Genomic DNA, 24405 nt, shown 5'->3' on the forward strand with positions numbered 1-24405 from the left:
CCCTTACGATGCATTGTAGCCACTAAGCATGACTTCCATTTCATTTCATGTCATGTATTCATTTTACCAGAATAAAAATCACACTCAGGCTACAGCCTGTTTTCAGGTGTCCCTGGACACATACAGAACATAACTGGGACATACACACATTAACTTAGGTAAAAGGTAGCAATGTATAAACGTATACACGCAGAAAATGTCACAAAAGACCAATGACATAACCCAGATCAACCCATCTGCTTGAAGATTACCCGGTACCATTTATGGGCAGCAGGTGATAATTGCTGTTTTACGCGTAGTGCCACAGAACAAACTCCAATACTGGAACCGGTTTTACCTCATCTTATCAGGATTTGGTTTGGTTATCTGTTTTGTTACGTGTAATGGACACCATATTGGTGACGAAACTTTGTTGCCTGTTATGCCCCTGCCTTTATCTTTTTTTACAGCACGACCATTATGTTCCACCTGAACGAAGATACCATAAATGACGACACAGAATCCACCGGCACTATAGCACTTAAACTTTTTACAGCATTTTTTACCTACATGAAAAATGTAGGTATTATTGTTGGTGTGACTGTGTGTGGGGTGTTAGTGTGTTTTTTCCAGATGCTTGTGGTTATAATAACTTTGCCTCTGGATATGAATTGTAATGATATTTGGTATGTAGATAGGGGCTAGGGGGAAGAAAATTGAGGTCGAAGTCGATTTAGCCCGCTGATGTCTGACCTTGGTTCATTATGAAATGTAGTCAGGAAACAGCTTTGATGTTATTGCGCGGACGCACATAGTGCAGTGTGCTCCAAATATTTGTCTTTCATAGTACCACAATACTTCTGTTTGCATGGTTTGCATGGCATCGGGAATTGAAAGAAAAATTCATTTCAAAGGAATGTCTGTACGTTGACGGTTTGAAACGGGGTTGGAACTTTCATCAATACCAGTCTTACGAAACATTAGTAGCTGGGATCAGGCTTCCTTTGTCTTTCATAAGTTTTGCGTAAGTCTAGATGTGAGGTGTGATTAATGAGAGGTGACAGAGGGCGTGGCTTACGTTAAGGGGCACAAAATGCGCCAGCGTCCGGGGAAGAAGGCGCGAACCCCCCAGGCAATGCTGAGTCATAATCACTGAACAGGAGATGCCATTTATCACATTTCTCCAATCAAGCAAAACACTCAATGCTACAGACAGATCTGTATATGTCTTTAGATGTCACAACTCCCATAATGCAAATATATAAGGACTGCTTTGTTATTAGAAGGAATACCGAAACTAATGATTAGCCTACTCGATTGTAACACTATATCAAAGATTTATCTTAGCCCTTATTGTTATGTTAACCACGATGTTAAGCATTATTCAATTCCACAACTTTGTGTAATAGTTGTTACTATACATTGTAACGTGTACAATTGTCGTACAATAAGGTTCTCTATTTCACAAAGTTTGAGCTAACACGATTTGGTAAATTTTACACGTTAGGACTATTTCTCGGCAACTCTATTATCGACAAAAAGTCCGGAAACATGTTCGGCCAGAAACTGTTTTTCTGCAGCCAATCATTAGCATGGCGAGGGTGTCATCCTAGTTGGCTGTGGAAATTTACCAGTTAACATTCCTGAATAATTACTGGCTAAGCGCACTAGTAATTACCATCTATTCTGCTGGGTTTCCAATGAAGACAGCACTCCTGCCAAACCACTTTTTTATATGCGCCCCCTCAATGAATTGCTCCTAAGTCATACATGTATGTATAGTTTGAGAGTCTGGTCTTCACCAAGTGACGAGCACATTTCCTTGTGTTCATCACACATTGCGAAAAGAATCAAAGCAAATAAAAGAAATGCACACATCGGAGGTTGTACACAAAGTAGCATTAACTAAGGAGCCTACGTATTAATTCGAACTTAACAGAATTCATACAAGTTTAACGAAATTCATACGATCAGTTACTAAGAAACATACGAATCCTACGGAACACATAGTCATACGGTGCTTATTATCAGTAAGGATTGTAAAATGAATTCTATGAAATTCATATGTTTCTTAGTACTAGTAGTGAATCATATGAATTCCGTGCATTCAAAACTCGTAAGAATTCCGTAAAACTTGTATGAATTCGTAGGCACCCCTGTTAAACTTTTTTATGTGATTTGTTGAACATCAGGGTTCAGTTTGACGCATTTGACCAGCATAGCGGACTCCACGACATTACCTGGACCTTTGCCGACGTCAAAACGTCAGCCACCATTGCAACAGGAGTAGTAGTTGTACAGACACTAACCGTAAGTCTCCCTTTGTTTACTATGTTGGAAGCAATGTGCGCTCGATTTGATGGTGACTACTTTATGAGTGAACGATTCAGAACGGAACACAATCATATAACACTGGCACATATTTTTTTCAAAGACCAAAACACATAGAGTATACACAACATACTTGAAAGTCAATGGAGAAATGCAGATTGATGGCAAACGCCTATGATATATAAGCTTTTTATGTGTAATTTTCATCAGCCTCGAGATATTGTTCCATTTATGCAAATCTATATGTATACTCAGGCGTTTTTCTATGCCTTTCTTACTTTTCCTTTTACTTACTCTTACTTTTCTACGCCTTTCTTACTACAGCCTTTCTTACTTGATACGTAAGAGTATAGTAACAGGTTCTTTGTGTATTTCTAAGATCTAACATCATTAGCTATGAGATAAAATTATGAGCTATGAGATAAAATCCTTACACACGCACGCAATGCATTTTTCATATCTTAAAGTTGTTTTTTTTTTAAACATTTTTGTTGTTGTTGTATTTTCCAGTGTGGTGCCGGCTGCACCACTAACTGTGTACAAGCTGCAAGGGGACCATGTTACAAAAAAGATTACGTCATCACCTTTGACCGGAGCCAGGTGGATGTGGGCGGACATGACCATGACTACCTGCTGACGCTCACCGTCAGGAACAAGGCCACTCTCAGTACTACAGAAACTCTTAAGGTAGTTACTTATCATTTGTGTTTGTCAATCAAATTTAGTCCTATAATGTTATATGTTGGGAAATTGCTACAAGTATCTAAAAGTAAACATAAAAGTCGCAGTTTTTTCCATAATATTCGAAGGGACGTAAAATGGGGGTCCCATGTTCGAGGAGGGGCCTCGGGCACGTAAACAGCCTCATATCATTACTCCTGGCTGCAATAATACACCAAGGTGAATAATATATGAAGGCTACAAAACTAGCTCTGGAAACGAGTTTATTGGACTGCTCCTAATGTTAAACAATGGGATGCATTGGGAGCCCAAACCAAAAGTTATGATAACTTGTTCTACATTATCCTTTTCAAATTGACTTTTTAGGATACGTTTTATCTTAACTCCAACCTAACAACAGTTTGTACCTCCGAACTGAGTAGAACTGGGGAGGCTGACGGTGATGTAAGCACTCCACTTTACATAATGACTCAGCGGGGTTGCCCGATGCGAGTTACATGACTACATAAGGAGTTGAAACCTGATAACACCTAACGGCGTTGGCCGTCGTACGACGTTTTCAAGAAGGCTGCGACAGGACCATAAAAACCATCGACAAGGAAATATGACAGCTTTTTGGTTAACAAGACCGCCGACATATGTACATGTTGTACGACGTATGTTCGACTATCCAAAGATAGTCTACCAAGAAATGTTACCTCGCCAGTTGACGATCATATTCATTTATGACCATCTTATAACCAAGGAGGTGACGAATGTGACTGGGCCCATTGATACAAACTGTTCAAAACGATTGCTGAAGCAAGCTCTGAGACATATGAAAATAGCAAGGTTTTGCATCTTAAGATGCAAAACTACGAAAGCTTCACCCTCCTTTTTCAGCACTGGAAACCAGTGCTGAAGATGGCTTCAGCACTAGAAACCGAGTGCTGAATGTTCGTCAGCACTGGAAAACCAGTGCTGACGCGCTCTCAGCACTCGAAACGCCGGCTTCAGCACTGGAAGAAGGTGAAGCTTTCTTAGACTTGCTCTTAAGATGCTTCTCTACGTCAAAAGTTATCCCGGGTTGCCCGCTGCGAGTTACATGATTATTTTTCACCGTTACGCAAATTTGACTTCACTCACCTGAATAGTTATGCCCTTCCGTGACCTTCCAATGAGCTGTCACCGTTCGTCAGCTTCGTTGCCTAGCACAGGTACTATTTTCCTGCCAATCGTCGAAGAGATAGAAATATTAAAACCAGACTGAACTGAAGTGAAGAACGGTTCACGATATGACTCCACGGTGGGAGGGGGGCGCGCTTGTCCCGCCAGTTTTAGCTGTGAGCCAAACACCTAAAATTGTATCTACCAAACATAGTGAGACACCTAAACGTACCGTAAACCCTGAGCAAATCAAATATTAGGCCAACATTAGCCTTTCAGAGACCTAAATGGATCGAGATTCCCAAATTGATTAATCTCTCCAAGAGTGCGCCATTTTCACGTGACCTCTGAACTTGTGACGTGACTTTTGACCTTATATAGTGAACCTGATTACACAATAAATGTTGCATCACTACAATGGTTTTAGATGTGGCTTAGGAAAGTTTCCATGTGTAAACCAGGGAGTAATAGGTTAACGGGCGCTATAAAATCAGCTTACAGAGTATTCAGGCCAATAGTTAGCACTATAACTACTCAGCTAACATGTCGTTGTTGCTTTGTTATAGATCACGGTGGACACATCCCCACCTCTTGCCGGCAATGTGCACGACGGTATGAAGGGGCAGCCGGAGAAAGATTACCAGCAGACGACAGCGGTTAAAACGTGGTGGGACGGTTTCTTCGACGAAGAGAGTGGCGTGAAGTTCTACCTGTACGGCTATTCTACCAGTTGTTTGACTGCTGCTGACTTTACGCTTCCGGAGGGCGCGTCTGTAAGTATAACATAAGGCCATATGTCATTTACTGTAAATTGAAACGTTATTAATTCAAATTGAGTAACAGCCAAGTACTATCTCTGTAGCAATTGAGGCTGATAAATGACGCAAAATGCTTGTTGTAATTGTAATCAATATCTAAACTACAAAACATGTGATGTTTTAGACGAAATTGTATTGTATTTTCATTTGCATTGTATGTACCGAACATGTAAGTGATACGAACTTCGGCCGCGATGCTGCAAAGTTTTACACGCATGATAAACTATTCATTCGACCATTCATTCCTTGATTCAGATAACGAGAACAACAAACACGCACGCTACCTACACCGCACCGTCTGCCGGGACCTACTTCTGCACGGTGGTGGCCTACAACCACGCGCTGGACCCGTCCCCACCGGTGTGTTCTGACGGCGTCACGGTGGATGTCACCGCTCCCAGCCTCACGGCAATCCACATCGACCACATCGCTGTCCGACCTGGGGTGGTGAAAGATGCTGGTGGTAACGTTTGGTTGATAAACCAGAGACGGCACCGAGTCCTAGTGCTAGACCCTCCCGCGCAATGCCTGTAAGTCTATGTGCATTAACTCTGATGTTTTCTATCCTCTCTGAGTAGAAATGTTTTATTTGATAGTATCAATGTCATTTTCCCCCACCTTTGTCGCCCTGTCTATCTCTCTTTCTCTCTCTAATATACATGCATATTCATATACATATAACATCTCTGTTTACAGATCAAAGCATTATTTCATGAATATTTCATTAATATTTCATTTTAGCATAAGGTAACCGGTAGAAAAGCGACAAATGGATTCAGGCTGTTAATGTTACAGATATACTTTCTTCTTCTCCTTAAGACAATGCTAGAAGACTTGGCCAGTATTGGTTCAGAGATACCATCAAAAATATGTTTTAAACTTTGTCCCAGGTCTGTGCCTCAAGTAAATTACATCGATGACTTCGCCCCGAGACGGGATTTCGTGACGAACACCACCCTCACTGCACAGTACTGCACTCGGCACTCAGGAGCACCAACGGGCAACTACCTTTCGATGGACAAAACTGTAAGTATCATATGTGACCCAGACTTTCGAGAGGTCTATCCTGAGAACTTGACAATGATGATAATGATGAACAGGTCTTGTAAACAGATTGATAAGTGATCAAAACAAATTAAGAAGTCATCAGAACTACAGCTGGCAATCCAAATTAGTATTAGTCCTCGGTTACTGCCTGGCTACTTGCAGTTTGTCATTCTCTTGATCCCATTCAGATCTCGTCTTGTTTTTACGCTAACAAAGATATTTTATCAATATGAAGGTGATTGTCATTACTAGTGTAGATGAAAGGTCTTACGTGTACACACTGTCATACGTCCCCATCTGATGTGTGCAAATCAGAAACACATATATTTTCAACACGTGTTGGATGAAAGAACTGTCTCTACAAGCGGAATGCTCAGCTTGTTTCACCATATCGTCCATTGTTGTGGAAAAGCATTGTATTGATGAATACTAGTGACGTAACTCTGTTTGTTACTTCAGCTGCGTGTTGCCTGGCACGGTGAGGATGACGGCGGGATTTATGATTACTTCGTGGGGCTGAGCAGCACCAGCAGCGGCACGAGCAGCCCTGACATCATGGCCTTCACCTCCACCACCTCCATCCCGGAACTCAGGTTCTCCCATCCACGCATCAGCCAGAACTCTCTGTTCCACCTCGTCATCAAGGCTGAAGATCGGGCGGGGCTATCTACCACCAAGGTAAGCCAGCCATGTGCATTGCGCTATAATCAAAGCAAACAGAACACCCCCTACTCAATGTTAGCACAACCCACGTCTACATTAGAATGATATGAAAAAAAGAGCTGCTGTTAGACTCTGGACTTCCAACACCCATCTGAGTCGATATCAGATGTGCTTTGTTGACCCTACTCACTTCGCGTCTATGTAGAATAAACCAGTTTAAATGAACATCTAGCTCATCAATATCAGGGGACAAAACATGGTGTCAGAAGTGGGATTCGCATATTGCATTTATTGTTTGATATTCGTTATGCCATACCTGTCAATCAAAATGAAAGATTCGTACGTTCTCTTTTTCTTGCAGGTTGTGGGTCCCATTGTCGTGGACGTAAGTCCGCCTCAGTTTACGGGACGAATCACGCTGTCTAAGGAAGGGAATTTTTATGTAGGGCGCTGGACAGGGAGCGACTTCTTTGATGACGAAAGCCAGGATCCTCTGACGTATGAATTTGCCGTTGGTGAGCACCGCTTTGAATTGTTTTACCTTTAGAGAAAAATTTACTTTTGAATTACATGTATACTAAAGGTTGCAACCATAAACATGCGAATTAATCGTGTCTCATTTATACAGGAGGTAACCCAAGCTCCACAGCCATGCTGCGTTTCCGCCATGTTGGAGCTAATGGACCCTGTACAAGCGCTAATCCTCCCAACTGTGCGGCGATCGGAACAGACGCATTAGACGGCCCTCCGAGTGACAGCTACTACATGTTTGTCAGAGTGACCAACCCGGCAAGCTTGTCGGTTATTGGCATCTCTAGTGCGTACAGCATCCACGACAAACTACCCGCCAACGGGGTCGTCTTCGACGTTGCGCCGGACATGAATGATGATCCTGGAAGTCATGTAAGCTGGGTTTTTAAATATCTTTATCGTCATAGAATGCTTTTTAAACGTATCATATGGTTCAGATTGTTGACTGTATGGCTTGCTCCTATCCTCGTTTGCTTTGGAGAATGTGTTTAAAGCTCTTGCATTACATTGCATGACCCGTGTTCATAGTAATATTAGGAAACCAAGCAACCTGTTATATCTCGCGGTTCTAATATTATGTACAACAACTTTGCTACTGGCGGGAAGTACGATTTGTTTAGTACTTTATGGTGTAGATTGTGAACATACATACTTTAAGGACTAGACGGGCACACTCTATCCCTCTCTCTTCTCTACAATACCGCCACAAGACATTAATGTTGGTATTTATCATCTCTTCCTTAAGGATTATGAAGACATCGACTCCCAAACAGACAACGGAGTGTTACATGCCCGTTGGTTTGGCTTCAGCCATGATCCAACGGCAGTCACGTACGAGGTGGCAGTAGGAACTACCTCTGGTGCTGAGGACGTCCGAGCTTTCACAGCTGCTGCCGGCACGACCGCCTCAATCACCGGCCTTACCCTTGAGTACTTCCAGGTTTGTTTCTTTCAATGGTCGTTGTTGTACTTTTTCCTTGTAGAGTTAAAGTCGACGATTTGGTTGAACAGTAATTTAAGGTGACAGCTACAAGGCACTGGGGCCTGATTTCAAATGGAAACCGATAACCGATCAAACCACGATAAACCGTTGGTCATTGTAAGATGTAAGATCATCGGAAGACTTGTGAAAATTTCTTCACACATGTACGAATATGAAACGAAAACTCAATAGCACACTAGGAGAAACTGTTGCAATATTGCTGTTGTTCTGCAAACTTTTCAGACCTACTTCATCACCGTAAGAGCAACGAGTGATGCAGGGTCTGTCACGGTCAGCTCAGACGGGGTCACCGTTCTAGAGTACGACGGCAGGGTAGGAGGCATGATGGTGAAAGATGGACCAGGATGCTTCGAACACACAAACGGTAAAGGACGCCTGTTATAACTACAGCATAAATCTTTTTTTTTTTTTTTACATGTTTCTGTTCAAAACTTGTAAACGACTTGGTGTTTGGAAGATGATGAACATGTACAGGTACGACTACGTCGTAATGACAAGTCTTCCTTCTCTTATCTTGAAGATACATGTGAAGACGACGCTGAATATCAGCGATCCACATCAACCATGTGGGTGCGCTGGAACACGCCGAGCAACATCACGGACTTCTTAAGCGAGTTCTACTGGACCATCGAGGAGGAGATACGGGACGGTAATACTATTGAAATACTTAAAGACCGTAATGACAAGGTGTTGTGGATGGCATGTATGCATCGGATTTTGTAGGTTTTCAAAATCAAAATATAGAAATTATGCCACTTGACACTACGAGGCAAATACGTGCATATGGTGAGCTTGTACTATATAATCGGGCTTCAGCATCCAAGCACGTTTGATTTGTTTTACATCGGTTTGCTATTTGGGGACATTTACTTTTTCATATAGATTATTTGCCCTAATCAACTTGGCCTTTCAATTATTATTGTGCGATGTGTGCACATGTGTATATAGAAGTAGAGACGAGCTAGTTACATTGTGTTTGGAAACAAAACAAAGGAAATGCGTATGAGATCTACTTGGAGATCTCGATAGATTTCAATACTACCTCCTAACTCACACAGGAAGCGACAGCCGTGCGTTCACCAAACTGGGGTGCTGGAGGGACAAGGGTAATGCCGCCATCACTCCGCTGGAGGGGACAGATCCACGCCTAGATGGGAACTTCGCTTTCCGTGAAAACGCCATCGAAAAGTGTTACCAGGTAGCACGTTCCCGTGGTGCTACCGTGTTTGCTCTACAGAGCGGCGGAGAGTGTTTCGGGTCCGCAGATGGACACAGCACCTACAACATGTACGGTCCGTCTACACTCTGTGCAGAGGACGGAAAAGGCGGGTCTTGGGCAAATGAGGTCTACCAGATTACAGGTCAGACTCAGTATCTGGTGTAGAACATATGACTAAATATTGGTCAGATTTTATTTAAGAGCTTTTTTTAAATAAATGGTACGTTAAGAGGGCAACAGCATATAAGGTGAATTTTCTGCTAATTTTTGGCATCAAATTAGTCGTAGCATAATGTTTTAAACGTCTATCTGTCAACAAGCGTCATACTTGCATTAGGATAATACGTTTGCTAAACATCCATGTAATGTTATAACATAAGAATGCTGTTCAGCTTACTATTGGCACACCATGATCTTGGAACAACTTTGTTTTTGTTTTTGTTTTCTTTGCTCATCTATTTTTTCACTTTTTTCTGAAGCATGGTACCGAATCACGGAGCGTCTGCTTGTAAAACGGGGCGGTACGGCCGTCCAGTCCAAACTGAGTCTACGCCCGGGGACAAGATATCGGTCCATGATCACTCCCTGTTACAAAACGGGGTGCTTCGGACAGGTGGCAAGTAGAGGCGTGTGGGTCATACCAAACGCCCCTATTTCCGGTCGCCTGAGTGTTAGAACAGTGGCAAATGGGGAGGGGCCGTCCACAGCGACGTTCAGCTGGGACGCCTTCAGGGACGGAAATGCGCCCACAACAGTGGTGGAAGGAGTTGTGCCCGTAGCGGTGTCAAAACTTGCGATTCGCCGCTACGAGTGGGCAGTGACATCCGGCACAGAGAGGAGGGAGCTGCTACTGCCCTGGACCCCGATAGATATCAGCGACAATACTGTGGTACGTGTAAATAAATCGACGAAGATTGCGACAATGAAGATACTTTAATAAACGAACCGATTGTCTACTCATTCTTGCAACGATTTAGATTAGGATATTAAGAAAGCCGTAGTCATTTGCTACATTAGCGCTTGAATAATTCTGTAACATTTATCTCCATCTGTCAGGAGCGCCATGAACACACGGTCAGCATTCCCCGACGTATCTTAGCTACCGGCTGCCCAAAGCTGGTTGTCCGTGCCTTCAGCAGAGTGGGTGTACAGTCTTCAGTTGAAACTGACATCAATGACTGCAGTAGGAACCCCATCGGACGCCAGCACGTCGTCATTGACGTTACAGGTGAGTTGTCAGGTGTAACGCACAGAATAAGATACATTGCTCCCCGAAAAAGTGCTGCTTCAATACAATGCACTTTAAAAGCCAGGACTACTACATGTATGCAACAGAGCTTTGTATGTGTCGCTAATGTACTTCTTTCACATACAGGGGATTTTGAGCTTGAGAAGAATGGCCTATGGTATAGAGACGACGCGGACTACACATCATCGCCGTCTGCACTGGGGGCGGTGTGGCCAAATCTGCGCCAAGGGCAGTACACATGGGCCGTCATAGAGGAGTCTGCAGGCATAAGTGACTACGGCAGCGTGTCAGCCAGTAGCCAGTTCCCATACCCGTGTGCACATCCCCTCGCCATAGCCTGTGGTAACACTACTGATGAGTACGTCAGCATCAACGATCTGGCACTCCAGCATGGCAGGCGCTATCATATCTGTGTCCACGCAAACAAAACACTACAAGTGTTCGAGAAGTGGAGCATGGAGCTACCGGCAGTCTCTGCATGTAGCGACGGCATCACAGTAGACCACACGCCGCCAACTCCAGGAAAAGTTTGGATCGAAAACTCTGACGATAAGAGTTACCAGGTATGGTGTGCTAAATCATGTCAATCACAATAGAACTTAGAAGCCTTTTGAAGAAGTTTGATTTAATGTTAAGATGTATATAACTAAAGGTTCATTGTAGTTAATGAATGGGCTTAATTGAATGCCTGGTTTCGTCTACCTACAGTCATCGCCCTCTGAGATTGTTGTAAAGTGGGACTCGTTTGTGGACCTTGAAGAACACGGAACATCTCACCATGTCTCCGGCATCAGGACATACATGTGCGCCATCGGTAAGGAACCTCGCTTTGACGCAAGCTCTCGTGCGCTCTTGCCATGCTGTACTCTCGCGCGATCACGTTTCAAAATGGCGCTTGTAACTGATCCATTTTTATATAATGCAGCTGTTGCTATAAACATAGGTTGCGCTTCGTATCCCTAGCACAAGTAATCATCAACATATAGAATTCTACCAGCACACTTTGCAATTGAAAGCAAAATGTAAAAGCATTGATCAAGTGGCATTTGTATCAAGGAGGTTTTATCAAATAGAAGATCTCTTTATCTCTTTATAATCTACGATATAAGCTTTTCAACCTGAATATTTTCCCAACAGGCACTTCTCCAGGAGGAATAGATGTTCAAGATTTCACAGAAGTGGGAGACATCAACAGTTTTATTTTCCGCAACATGGCACTCAACAGTGGAATTACGTACTACGCAACAGTCAAAGGTACATCTCTTTATATCCTTTAATAGTTTTAAGTTTTAGAAACATTGCAGTTTAACAGTAGTTAGTAAAGTGAATCTTGTTTTTCCTTCACTATAAACTTTGCAAAAGCAAACTGAGAGTCGTCATCATAATATCTCGATATAATTTTCTAATTGCTGAGTAGAATTGAACATGGCCGTTTTATAAGCCAACCTCTAGCTTTACAACTTAGATTAAAGTAAACCAATTAATAACCTTGACCCTTCTTTTCAAATTTACAGGAATTGATTTCGTTGGACTTTCATCAGTCTCCGTCTCGGATGGCGTACTCGTCGATACAACACCTCCTGCCAAGAACGACAAAGCGATTGATATCGGTGGTCAATTCCTCCAATCGCTGGAATCTATCACTGTCAGGTTTGTGGGTCTCAAGTCCTTTTATGCAATTATATAAACTTCGCATGCTATGGATTTATTGCAAGGCTACTAAACTGATAAAATCATCAACTCTTCTATCTATATGCTTTCCTCCTTCCTCCGAAAGACTGGAGATTACCATTTTCCTCGAAAAACATATATTTACGAGTACCTGCCTCCTCTGGTGCTGCATCATACGAGATTGATTGAAGTCGTTGTTGCATCGGTGATAGCTTGAAGATTGGTTAGTTATTCGTTTTTTATTTCATTTTCAAAGCTGGTACGATGTTTTCGTCGACAAAGACAGCGGCATCACGTCGTTTTACTGGGAGGTTGGGTCTGCTCCTGGGCTGGATGACGTGGTGCGTTTACAACCCGCAGAGGAAGCTATGGCTGAGGACTATGCGATAGATCCTCCTCTACTGGAAGGTCACACCTACTATGTAACAATAATGGTAAGTTCCACGTGTTATGTTTGATTGACACCGTCATCATCATCATCATTGAAACCATGCTTAAGCATTGTCGGTTAAACATGACATGCAGTAATTTTCTGAACACGCCATTTGCTATTTTTTTCTCTAGAAATACATGTTCAGAATGCTGTATATGGGTTTGTTACACTTATTCCAAATACCATGATAGCTCGTTCACCCACAAGGATTTGTTAATGTAATGCTTTTGTACAATGGTAAAGAGCAACAAATAGGGTATTACACATCAATGGATTTGATTCTTTTTCCCAAAGGCGGAGAATGGAGCCGGGCTTGTCAGCACCGCCATTTCTCACGGCTTCGTGGCTGAGACGTCCCCACCTGAGGCCGGGTTTGTGTATGATGGACCCCTCACGGACCCTGCAGACGACTTGGACTACCAGACCGACAAGACAACCATCAGTGCACATTGGGGAAAATTCCATGATCCCCACACAGACATCGTCAGCTACACGTGGAGAGTCGGAACGTGCCCAATGTGCCGAGATATCCTGGAGGAGGTGGATCTCGGGATGAAAACAGGTACTTTTAGTCGATACGCTCATGTTTCGTGGATTGCCAATCCTGATTTAGGGCGTGTATTCGTCGTTCATTTCTGATGTCGTAGGATTTTCAAGCAGGTCGTGACTGAGCCAGCCACCGACATGGATTCAAATAGCATTTTGTTAACCTTGATAGTTGGACTTTGCAGTAGACGTACGTTTTTGTCCTCAAAATTGCCCAAAGTTATCGATCGTACGACGATCGTACGACCTATGTGACCGCGCACGAAAATAGCATCCGTAAAGTCTTTCCACAAGCATTTTAAGACATGTACAGAGTGGTCGAAACATTTGTAGAAAAAATAACATGAAAAGAAAACCGTGCGTATCCTACTATTTCCCACACGTGTGTTTCCAGATATGTCAGCATCCAATCTGCTGCTCGTTCCCGGTTTCACGTACTACGTGACGATCACGGCGTGTAATGCTGCCCAGCTGTGCACTACCTTTTCTTCTGACGGAGTTCTGATGGACGACACACCTCCTGTCGCTGGGACTGTGCGCGACGGAGCTGCTGACATGGATCTCCAGTATCAGCCATCTCCGTGAGTACCCAGTTTGTCCAGCTACAGGTCATTGCTTGCAAAGTACATTTTTCGTGATGGGTAATAGTGTTCTAGCAAGTACTATACATGAACATAACTCACACTTTTACGCCTTAAACCTTAAACCTTATAACTTAGAAATCTTAGATATGTTTTTGTCAATTATTGAGGGTCAGTCAGTCTAGTTTAACTTAGGCAGCAACAGGGCTGGTTTACGTCACCAATTAGCTAGCCTCGTTACGTCGAAGGTCGGTTATACCTTCTATATAGACACAGCTACAGATGCTAGTACTAACTCAAGAAACGAAGCTTTCATTTACACAACCACTTCTGCTCACTATTTAGAAACCTACTGCGAGCTAGTTGGTTTGGTTTCCATGACGCCCATTCGCACCTGTCTCACTACGAGTGGCGCGCGGGAACAACGCCTGGAGGCAGCGACATCTTATCTCCGTCGGACCTTCATCTGGCAGAAACGGCATTAGTTACCATGGCAACACCCATGCCCGCAGACACCAAAATCTACGTGACTGTCAAGGCCTACAACAAAGCAGGGTTGTGGGCAGAAAAAAGTTCGGATGGTTTCGCCATTGATGCAACCCCACCGACAGTGACTACACCGACTGCAGTTGACCTGAGCTGGGGATCATTTAAAGCTGATACGCAGGTACTCCTATATTTTATTGCGCATGTGTCAATGATAGTTAAGGAAATACGAAATACTGTTTCGAACGTCTGAAGTGGCTTTAACTATTACTTACATTTTTAACACAAAAGGGAATAGTTCTTGACCTAATTTTCAAACGGCATCAGTGTTTAACAAGTAATTTGACTTGGAGTGGAAAGCCTATGGCGCCCCCCGTCTTTATTCAGTGCCATTACCGTAATGCTGTATCTCCATTGTTTAACGTTAAACAGTTCAAACAGGAGTCTCCTATTTACATTGTCATGCTACCCGTAATCGACATCTGCTGTGATATTTCCAAACTTTCCACCTTTCCGATTTGCGCTTTCCAGGTCATCAGAACACTTCTCAGGGTCAGCTGGGAATTTGCTGACCCCGACTCTGGCATAGATTATCATCTCTTGACTGTATCCACTTCTCAAGAAACTCGTCATGACCTACCATCTGTCAAGGTGAGACATTCATGATATGTCTTAAGTTTGAAACTTGCATTAAGTCTTTAGTTTGCAAAAGAAATTCGCATGGAGTGTCGATATCAAGTGTAAAGAAAACCTGGACTTGTGATGTTGAAGATGTTTTACAAATGTTACTTTAGTTACTGCTATGTTGTACATGTACTGTAACCATCTTTCAAAAGGAAGTATATCGTTAGGATAAATCTCCAGCTGTTGAGAAACTACCATCCCTATTACATTGAAGCATATTTGCCTTTCTTGATACAGGTCAGCGCAGATGACAAGCGCTACACATTCAGCAACATCACACTGCATGATGGGAACCGCTACACGGTGACAGTGGTCGCCTGTAACAGGGCAAAGCTCTGCACAGAATCCACTTCGGCAGAGATCATGGTTGGTTTGAATCTTTATAGAAAAGGTAGACCTTTGATCACAAGACATATAGACTGTAGCACTCACACGCAGTCTAGCTTGTATGTGCGCATTCATGAAATTGGCTAATGAGGCAAATATTTACAATACTAGTAAGTCAAATTACTATAAGTATATAAATGGGATTTGTCAAGATTTATTTCTATTATGGCATGACACCGAAGCAGAACAATGTGATTTGAACTATGCAAACTCTGAATACTCAATATTGTTGACAGCATAATAAAGGTGTTATAAAAACGATATCAACATTTCAATTCATGTTAAGTTTTGTCGTATCGTTTTGTCCTAGCCTGATTAAATCTCGCTTATAGCAGCCCGCCAAACATCCGCCGGCCCTCCGCGGGGAGGGGCCAGTTACAGCCCTGGACAGCGGAGTTTGTGTTACACAGACTAGTTTTGTCCGAATTAACATATCAATGTGCTTGTCTGAAATCATAACCTATCAAATGTAAACAAAAATACTACTGCTTCCTTTGTGTCTCACATGTATAAACTTATACCCATGTTAGGTGGACGGTACGCCTCCCACAGTCGGCACATTCGCAGCAGAGACGACCCACGCCATAGATAATCAGCGTCCCCAAAGCGGGTGGATGACGTGGCAAAACAACGTCAACGGCAACCCTACACTTCTTAAACTAGCATGGCTGGGCTTCACTGATGTGCATTCTGAGATCGAGAAATATCAGGTTTACGTAGGAACCAACTTTGATGCAGACAACCTGATTCCGGTACGTATCATATGAAATAAAATGTATTCTATTAGCTTTCATTAGATACGCATATCTTGGCAATTTAGGGATACATACATGATTAGATAGTGTGCCATATCTTGATGTGCTTGTATGCCTTTGACCACACTATCACCACAGAAAATAGAACTCTCATTTACGACTTAATCTATGACTCTCTACAGTCCGGACCGATAGAGGTTGCCCCCAGCGGAGGAGGCTTGACAGCCCCAGAAGGAGTGGTGCACACCGCGGATATTCCCGTTGCCACGGCGCTGAGCAGTTCTTCAACAGTCTACATCAAGGTCATTGCTGTCAACGGGGTAAGTCATTTAACGCACTGTGCCTTTACAATTGCGACGTTAGGAGCACTTGATTATACGTATATATTGTTTTCTTCAACGTCTTCAACAATATTATTCACATTTCTTAAAACATGTACATCAGATTTCAAGGACTCGATGCCACAGACAGATTTATATACTATAGTATCTTTAGATGCATTACAACTCCTATAACGCAAAAATAGGCAAATATAGAAAGGACTCCTTTGCTATTAGATAGAATGCCGAAACTAATTATTAGCCCACTCTATTGTAACACTACATCAAAGAATTATGTTAGCATTTATTGATAGGAATAAGGCTGTTAAGCTTTATTCTATACCCATATTTTGTACTTTTGTGTAGTAGTTGTTGCAATACATTGTATCATGTACAATTGTCGTACAAAAAAGCTCTTCATATGATTGACGATTTTTTTTTCAATTTCAATAGCCTGATCATTTTATCACGATGCGCCATTGGACATCTACGCTCGTATACCTAATAATGTAATAATTCATTTGAAGGTTGGCCTGAGAGGGTCTGCATCACACGAAGCTTTCAACCTTGTATCATCCGCCGCCGACAGGGGCTTTCTGTCCCTGGTGAGAAGATGCGTGGCTCACTCCTGCATAGGACACTGCATTTGCGCATCTCAAGATAAGATATGCACACCAACGCAGTCCTGTACCGAAGCGAGTGGAGGTAAGCTATATATGCTCTGTGTGTGTGCATGTGTGGTCGTCTGTGTGGTCGTCTGTGTGTGTGTGTGTGTGTGTGTGTGTGTGTGTGTGTGTGTGTGTGCGTGTGTGTGTGCGTGTGTGTGTGTGTGTGTGTGTGTCGAAGAAGCCAACGTAGTCAGGATAGACTGCATGGGTATCAATGATTCGTTTCGGTATGTGATTATGGTAATGATAGGTCATCTAGAGCAGCCTGATAAAATGAGCCTCGTAATTGTCTTTGTGACGTTCGTCCGCTTTTGTAATCCATCATTCAGGGGGGTAGATAGGATTGTGTGAGTTCGCAGGTGACTTGAAACATGTATATGTAGAAATACACATTCTGGAATACAGGTCATGTAAATTTAGGGCATGATTTAGATTGGTGTTTTGACTTCTTTGTATATGGTTCTTCTCGCCTTAGCTTATGTGAAATGCAAACTGTGCCATTCTATACACACAGGGCCTACAATAAATGTGTATGATGTTGTGGACTTCACGGACTTGTCGTCTCTGTCTGGATCTGACGACATCGCGAATACACCTGCTGGGGACTTCCTCGCTGCCGCATGGACAACCGACGCAACAGTTAAAAGGTAAAAGTACAAAGTACATTCTTCCCACAAAAAAGTATACACGGATCAAATATTCAACGACCTAAGTCACCTTCTTGATCTTTAGGATCAATACTGATGACGAATTACTTCAGAACGTAAACTCGCGAGAGTTACAGACACGTGATCTCAATAACACGTGATCATGCGGATACGTGACGTAAGTATTATCAACGTTTGAGCAACTGCTTTTATGTAAATATTTGTCACTTCAGCTAGTCGACGAGCCTTGGGTGCCTGTAGATTGTCAGTCACTTCATAGTTTCATTTGCTTTTCGTAAACTTGACAGGCTGGGTCTAATAGTGGTGGGCGACACGGAAACGGATAGGCTACATAGAAAACCTACCTGAACGCATTAAGTCTTACAGTCAACATTGGCAATTAAAACTATGGTCTGACACGGACCTACAAACAACTGCGTCGATGTGGAAACATGACTATTTCTGTGTTAACAGGTACGAGTGGAGTGCAGGAATCAAAGACCAAGCTGTGGGCAGCGGTGTGTTTGATCTTCTGAACGACAAAATATGGCACGAGACAAACGGTGCCAACTATGCTATCCTCAACTTACCTTATACACCAGACGGAGGTAAGTAGCACACTCTTCATTGATCATACCGAAATTCAAATTGATGTTATTGCCTTTGCCATGATTTTTGGTGTTATTTTTTATTTCATGTGTTTTAATTTTACAATTTTCCGTCCTATCTAATCTATTTAACATTAGATAGGCTGAACTTAATTTGAAGTATTGCCGTTTGACCTCTATGCTTTATTTGGTATTTCTGCAGCCCATACCCTACGAGGAGCGGAGTATGTGATTTACGTCAAAGCATGGTTCTCACCGACTTCGTACAAAGTCTACTCTTCTGATGGAGTTGAGATCGACTTTTCACCCCCTAGTGTTCATAAGTCAACAAAGGTACGGTAGTTTGATTCAGAGAGCCTTGCACAAATGTGACCAACTCCATCTTAGTACATGGAACTTGAATAGGTCTCATGTATAAGTAGAATATACACCAGTTAAGTGGACTGATATATAACGGGAATGATTCCTCACACAAATGTGTACAAATCATTTTTGCGACAAAATTTTAAGTGTTACGACCCCCATTACAAACTAGTGACTAAGTATCATTTCCAAATACTTGGCATGTTCAGAAACTTAAATTTGCTAACCGCAGTCAACATGTCCTAACGTTACACCCTTAAATAGGTCAAGGACTTGATGACAACATCTGCCACCGTAGACATAGACTACATCACTGAGAACAACGCGCTCGTGTGCGGCTGGGATGGCGTGTTCTACGACACAGGCAGCGGCATTGATAGCTTTGAAGTTGCCTTTGGCCTTACGCCGACTGGTAAATATGTTGACATTGTGAAATAGTGTCGATGTTGTTATTCATAAGAATTTTACGTACCTAGTATTTAGAACCTCTACCTAACCCAAACTTTGACTGGCGTTATGAAATTGTTTGTTTATCTATTTGCACAATCAGAAAGTACAAGATACATAACACGATAAACAATAGATATGGCAGGCGCAGGGGTTGGAGAAAAGGCGTACATAGCTTACTCTGGGCTCGTCACTTTTATACTAAAATTGATTGAAATCGATGAATAATAAAGTAATACAGTACATAGAATGTGATAGCAATAACATAATGATAAACAAATAATCAAAGATAAGAACTGAACATATGAGTGATGACTATGAATTACTTAACACCCGAGAATGGACAGTCTAAACGTATCCTTATCAAAATTGATTATAATCGATAAATGATGAGGTAAAGTAATACATAGAATGTGATGCTGATAACACAGGAATAAATTAAATAATTCACGATAAGAACTGAATATTTGAGTGATGACATATGAATTACACTTGATCATGTGTCCAAACGTACCCTTATCAAATCTCCTTTAGACGAATCTGTCTCGCCATACACGGAGCTGAGCGGAGACACGACTACGCACCAAGTGACCGGCCTATCTCTGACTGAAGGAGTCAGATATTACTGTAACGTCCGGGCGTTCAACAAAGTGCGTCTGTTCAGCGCAGCCTCGTCAGACGGTGTGACGGTGGACACGATCAAGCCAACGACTGGTGTCGTCATGGACGGAGTCGGTAGGTTTCTTCTGACTTAGGGAATTTTTCACAAAATGCCTACCTACCTCGTATCAATGGTTCTTCTAAACTTAAGAGTAATCATCTGTTATAGTGATAATGAATTCCAAGGAAGCAAGCAGTGCAATATGCAGTTTTCTCGGTATCAACAACAAAGCAATGTTTGACATATTTTGCTGATAGCGAGTATTGTTGTCGTTCATTCCTAACCGTTATACGCGACGTTAAAAACACAAATGTACTTTTGGCCCCGTTCTGATATACATATCATATGTTCTATGAAGAATGCCCACTTTTTCGTGACAGTAATTAACTGCCATTTTCAAGAAAGCGTTAGAAGATGATTTAGAGTCCTTTATTTAAAGGTAAAGATAGAAATGTACCGTGGCCGACTGGGACAAAATTATTCAAACACTTCCGAGCCTAATTCCAAACGTCCCGCGGCAGATTCCAACACTTCCGAGCCCAGTTCCAAGCAGCGCGCGGCAGATTCCAACACTTCCGAGCCCACCCCAGTTCCAAACGTCCCGCGGCAGGGTTTTCCAAACGTGCCGCGGCTGATTCCAACACTTCCGAGCCCAGTTCCAAACGTGCCGCGGCAGGGTTTTCCAAACGTGCCGCGGCAGATTCCAACACTTCCGAGCCCAGTTCCAAACGTGCCGAGGCAGGGTGTTCAGCCGTCGAACTCGGCTTTGGGCTCCCATTTGGGCTCATCTATTGAAACAGATTGCACTGCGGCACTATGTAGAGTTATTCTGGCACACTTTCATATTGTGATCGTATTGTGATATTGATATTTGTTTTTTATATACTTAATACGACTACTATGAGAAAAAGAAAAGGTAGAAACATGGCTGGTTCAATTTTTTAACATTTATGATTTGATTTCAATGTCCAAAGAAAGTCACTGTTTTTGTAGCTTGGTATCCAAGAATTTTTTTACCATACAAATAAAAAAAGGACAAAGGGGACTCAGGAACTGTCGTACGGCTTGGTATTAGGCTACTTGAAAAAAAAAGATCTTGTCCTGAAATCTGTGTAAGTTAAATTAATAGAAAAAGGGTACATTTATATTTCTAGATATGGTGCATGTGGCATAGAGACATATTAATGATAGGCATTGCAGCTTTATTTAAGCCTTCTTCATTTATTTACATTTTTAACTGCAATAAAGAAATATCCATGATGGTCCCTTATCTAATGGGTCAAGGTTTACATCAGCTCGGCGAGGAAGCGAAATGATACGAAGTCTTTCCACCTATAAACGAATATAAAACCACGTTTTTTGTATATTCGTTTAGGTGGAAAGACTTCGTATCATTAAAACACTTGACCCATTAGATAAAGGGCCATCCACTATACAGTGAGCCTTGGTTTCGGGAGCCAAAAGCCGACTCGACGGTTGGACACTCTGCCTCGGCACGTTTGGAAGGTTTTGGAACTGGGCTCGGAAGTGTTGGCATCTGCCGCGGCACGGTTGGACACCCTGCCGCGGGACGTTTGGAACTGGGCTTGGAAGTGTTGGAATCTGCCGCGGCACGTTTGGAAAACCCTGCCGCGGCACGTTTGGAACTGGGCTCGGAAGTGTTGGAATCTGCCACGCTGTTTGGAACTGGGCTCGGAAGTGTTGGAATCTGCCGCGGGACGTTTGGAATTGGGCAGGAGTGTTTGAATCATTTTGTCCCAGTCGGCCACGGTAGAAATGTCTTCGTCCCCTTATGCGTCGCAAAATACTACACGAATGTTTGACGACTATTGCTCATAGTATATTTTCCTTCCTCACAGTTCTTCACGATGTTGAGTACACCAACGTTTCCACGTCCATCTCCGCTTCATGGCACGGCTTCTGGGACTCCGAGTCGTTCCTCCATCACTACATGTGGTGCGTGGGGACCACCACGGCTGCAGACGAGTGCTCCGTGTTAGCGGCTACAGATGTAGGACTTAGGACCGCTGTAAGGACTCAGCTTGACGCGGCATTAGATGCTGGTAGGTGTTACATTATGGCTTGAAACTCGGACAAAGGCTCTCATGTTTAAGAAGTAATGAATCGTGACATGAAAAACGATGTGCAAAACATAGACATGTATCGTTAAGTTGGACGTATATATGCTTCTTGTAAACGTGATTTTTCATACATTTGGAATGCAATAATACACTTTTAACATATTTTATATTTACCCCTTGCCAGGTGTGAAATATTACTCAAAAGTGTACGCTGTTGACGCTGCCGGTGAGCAGTCAGATGTCGCCACGTCTGACGGTGTGACCATCGACACGACACCCCCAGTTCTGTTAGAAAAGTTGGAGGTTGGGGAGAACATTGTGGAAGATTTCTCATTCGAAGAATCAGCAAGCCCAGTTTACGTGAATTCGAGGGAAGGATTGAACTTTAGTTCGCTACCTTCTTTTACGTCACCACATTGGACTGTTGAAGGCGGCTCAACCTCTGCGGTTCTGAATGCGACGAAAGGAGATCACGGGGACAATGTGCTGTACCTAGCAGGTTCCCTCTCACAGCTGCTTACTACAACCACGGGCAGCAAGTATAGGATGACGTTATCGCTCCTCCACAACCCTTTCGTACAAAACAAGCGGTCAGACGAGGAGGTTCTGATACAAGCTCCAGGGATCAGCAAGGTTGTTCAACTGTACCGCCGACCTGGTCGACATGATTCATCGAACGCGAACCGCTGGCAAAAGGCCACGGTCTTCTTCACGGCAACGAGTGCGTCTTCTTCCATCTCTATAGCAACGCCTGGAAGAACGAGGGGGGTCCTCATCGACAATGTGGACGTTCGGCTGTGCAACGTGATGGAGGTTGAGGAAGGAATGAGCAGCAACAACAGCGTCCATGTGGAACTTCAGATCATCCATGGCCTGAACTCGGTGTTGGCCAGCTGGGGGTTTGTGGACATGGAGAGCCCCATCGTCGACTACATGTGGGCTATAGGTATGTCTATAATCCATTGTATCACTATTTTCAGTGTGGTATCAGCTATATAGTCCATAGACGTATCATTTGCTATAGGGCACATGTAATTAGTGAATCATTGTTTGCAAACATGGCTGTAATACGCTTTTGACAGTAAGAAAACGTATTTTTTTGTCAACAGGCACGGTAGAAGGAGGAACCCAACTGCAGGAATTCCGCTCTGTTGGAACCAGTGACCAAGCAGTCAACAGTAACCTGACCCTAACCCAAGGAACATACGTCTACGTGACTGTGGTGGCCGTCAACGCAGCTGGACTACGCAGCATGGTGCTTTCGGAGCCATCTTTGGTAGACAAAACACCACCGGTCATTGCCTTTGTACGGGATGGTTCAAGTGACAAGGGTAAGCTAAAAGATATCACAACTTAAATTGTGTAATATGTATCTCTCTTAGATTTTATTTGATTCCCGTGCAGACCGATTTGAGCGTCCCATTATTAAATTAAGGTTCAAACAAACTAGGAACATAAACGATCAAACCATGCCATTTGCTTGGTCATTCTGATAGGTATATAAAGATAGATAGATAAATAGAGTGAGTGAGTGATTCTATCCATTCGTGTATTCCAGATGTAGACTTCCAAAGCAACAGTGTTATTTCTGCACACTGGGATGCTACAGATCCGGAAAGTGGTATCAGCAAAATCGAGTGGGCAATAGGTATGTTTGCTTATATTACATGATATCTACGTTTGCATACATTGTAAAACGTATTATTATTTCACAATGGTAAACAGTGTTCATTCACATTCTGTGAATCAATTCATGGCCAAGTCATTTCTTTCTTTTTAGTATGGTATCAAAGAGGATCGCAATGGCAATAATGTGTATTTAGTTAAGATTGTTGATATCTGTAGACCTAGTATTTCAATTCGCAGATCCTAATAACATTGTACAAATAACGAATCAAATAATTTCATGATATCCTTCCACAGGCTTGGAGCCCGGGTCCGCGTCAATCAGTGACTACACAGCAGTTGAAAACTCCGGGAGTGCCTCGAAGTCGGTGAGTGGTCTGTCCCACGGACAGACAGTCTTCGTCACCGTGAGATGCCACAACAACGTGGGTCTGGTCTCCACCATGTCGTCTGATGGCGTCACCATAGTGACCAACCCGCCAATCACGACCGCAGCACAGCTGAGTGTGGTGACTCGCTCAGAGACACAGTACCCCACACGGGGCAATCACCAGTCACAAACGGACATGCTGCAGCTGTCATGGGGTGGATTCGCGGACACAACAGGCATACTAGCTTACCAGGTATGGTGAAGATAGGAAGCTCTAACTAGTCATCTATGCTTCATCAGAATATGTTTATAGATAACCCACAAACCTTTTTCACATTTCCATTGACTGGCAAATCCTGGCACATGCAAGCTGAGAGCAACAAATAAGAAGCGTTTCAAAACAA

General features: G+C 43.0%; 1 protein-coding gene across 3 annotated transcripts in view; it reads left to right on the forward strand.

The window, feature by feature from the left end:
* The window catches only part of LOC118405866, a 38545-nt gene that overhangs the window by 11630 nt on the left and 2510 nt on the right, over positions 1–24405 (forward strand). For all 3 annotated transcript variants that reach the window (XM_035805675.1, XM_035805676.1, XM_035805677.1), the window contains exons 12-48: positions 2172–2289; positions 2821–2997; positions 4704–4910; positions 5211–5485; positions 5846–5981; positions 6462–6680; positions 7027–7180; positions 7294–7568; positions 7942–8136; positions 8422–8563; positions 8720–8848; positions 9258–9560; positions 9898–10307; positions 10475–10646; positions 10794–11230; positions 11376–11481; positions 11805–11921; positions 12182–12317; positions 12595–12772; positions 13066–13333; positions 13712–13898; positions 14244–14565; positions 14916–15035; positions 15306–15434; positions 15986–16207; positions 16393–16530; positions 17058–17235; positions 17713–17845; positions 18320–18453; positions 18656–18786; positions 19081–19228; positions 19798–19998; positions 21784–21987; positions 22190–22951; positions 23115–23336; positions 23564–23653; positions 23929–24254. In XM_035805675.1, coding sequence (XP_035661568.1) covers positions 2172–2289; positions 2821–2997; positions 4704–4910; positions 5211–5485; positions 5846–5981; positions 6462–6680; positions 7027–7180; positions 7294–7568; positions 7942–8136; positions 8422–8563; positions 8720–8848; positions 9258–9560; positions 9898–10307; positions 10475–10646; positions 10794–11230; positions 11376–11481; positions 11805–11921; positions 12182–12317; positions 12595–12772; positions 13066–13333; positions 13712–13898; positions 14244–14565; positions 14916–15035; positions 15306–15434; positions 15986–16207; positions 16393–16530; positions 17058–17235; positions 17713–17845; positions 18320–18453; positions 18656–18786; positions 19081–19228; positions 19798–19998; positions 21784–21987; positions 22190–22951; positions 23115–23336; positions 23564–23653; positions 23929–24254 — 7801 coding nt within the window. The remainder of the gene's footprint in view (positions 1–2171; positions 2290–2820; positions 2998–4703; positions 4911–5210; positions 5486–5845; positions 5982–6461; positions 6681–7026; positions 7181–7293; positions 7569–7941; positions 8137–8421; positions 8564–8719; positions 8849–9257; positions 9561–9897; positions 10308–10474; positions 10647–10793; positions 11231–11375; positions 11482–11804; positions 11922–12181; positions 12318–12594; positions 12773–13065; positions 13334–13711; positions 13899–14243; positions 14566–14915; positions 15036–15305; positions 15435–15985; positions 16208–16392; positions 16531–17057; positions 17236–17712; positions 17846–18319; positions 18454–18655; positions 18787–19080; positions 19229–19797; positions 19999–21783; positions 21988–22189; positions 22952–23114; positions 23337–23563; positions 23654–23928; positions 24255–24405) is intronic.

The sequence above is a fragment of the Branchiostoma floridae genome, chromosome 18 (assembly GCF_000003815.2).
Source record: "Branchiostoma floridae strain S238N-H82 chromosome 18, Bfl_VNyyK, whole genome shotgun sequence".
NCBI classification, from domain to species: Eukaryota; Metazoa; Chordata; class Leptocardii; order Amphioxiformes; family Branchiostomatidae; genus Branchiostoma; species Branchiostoma floridae.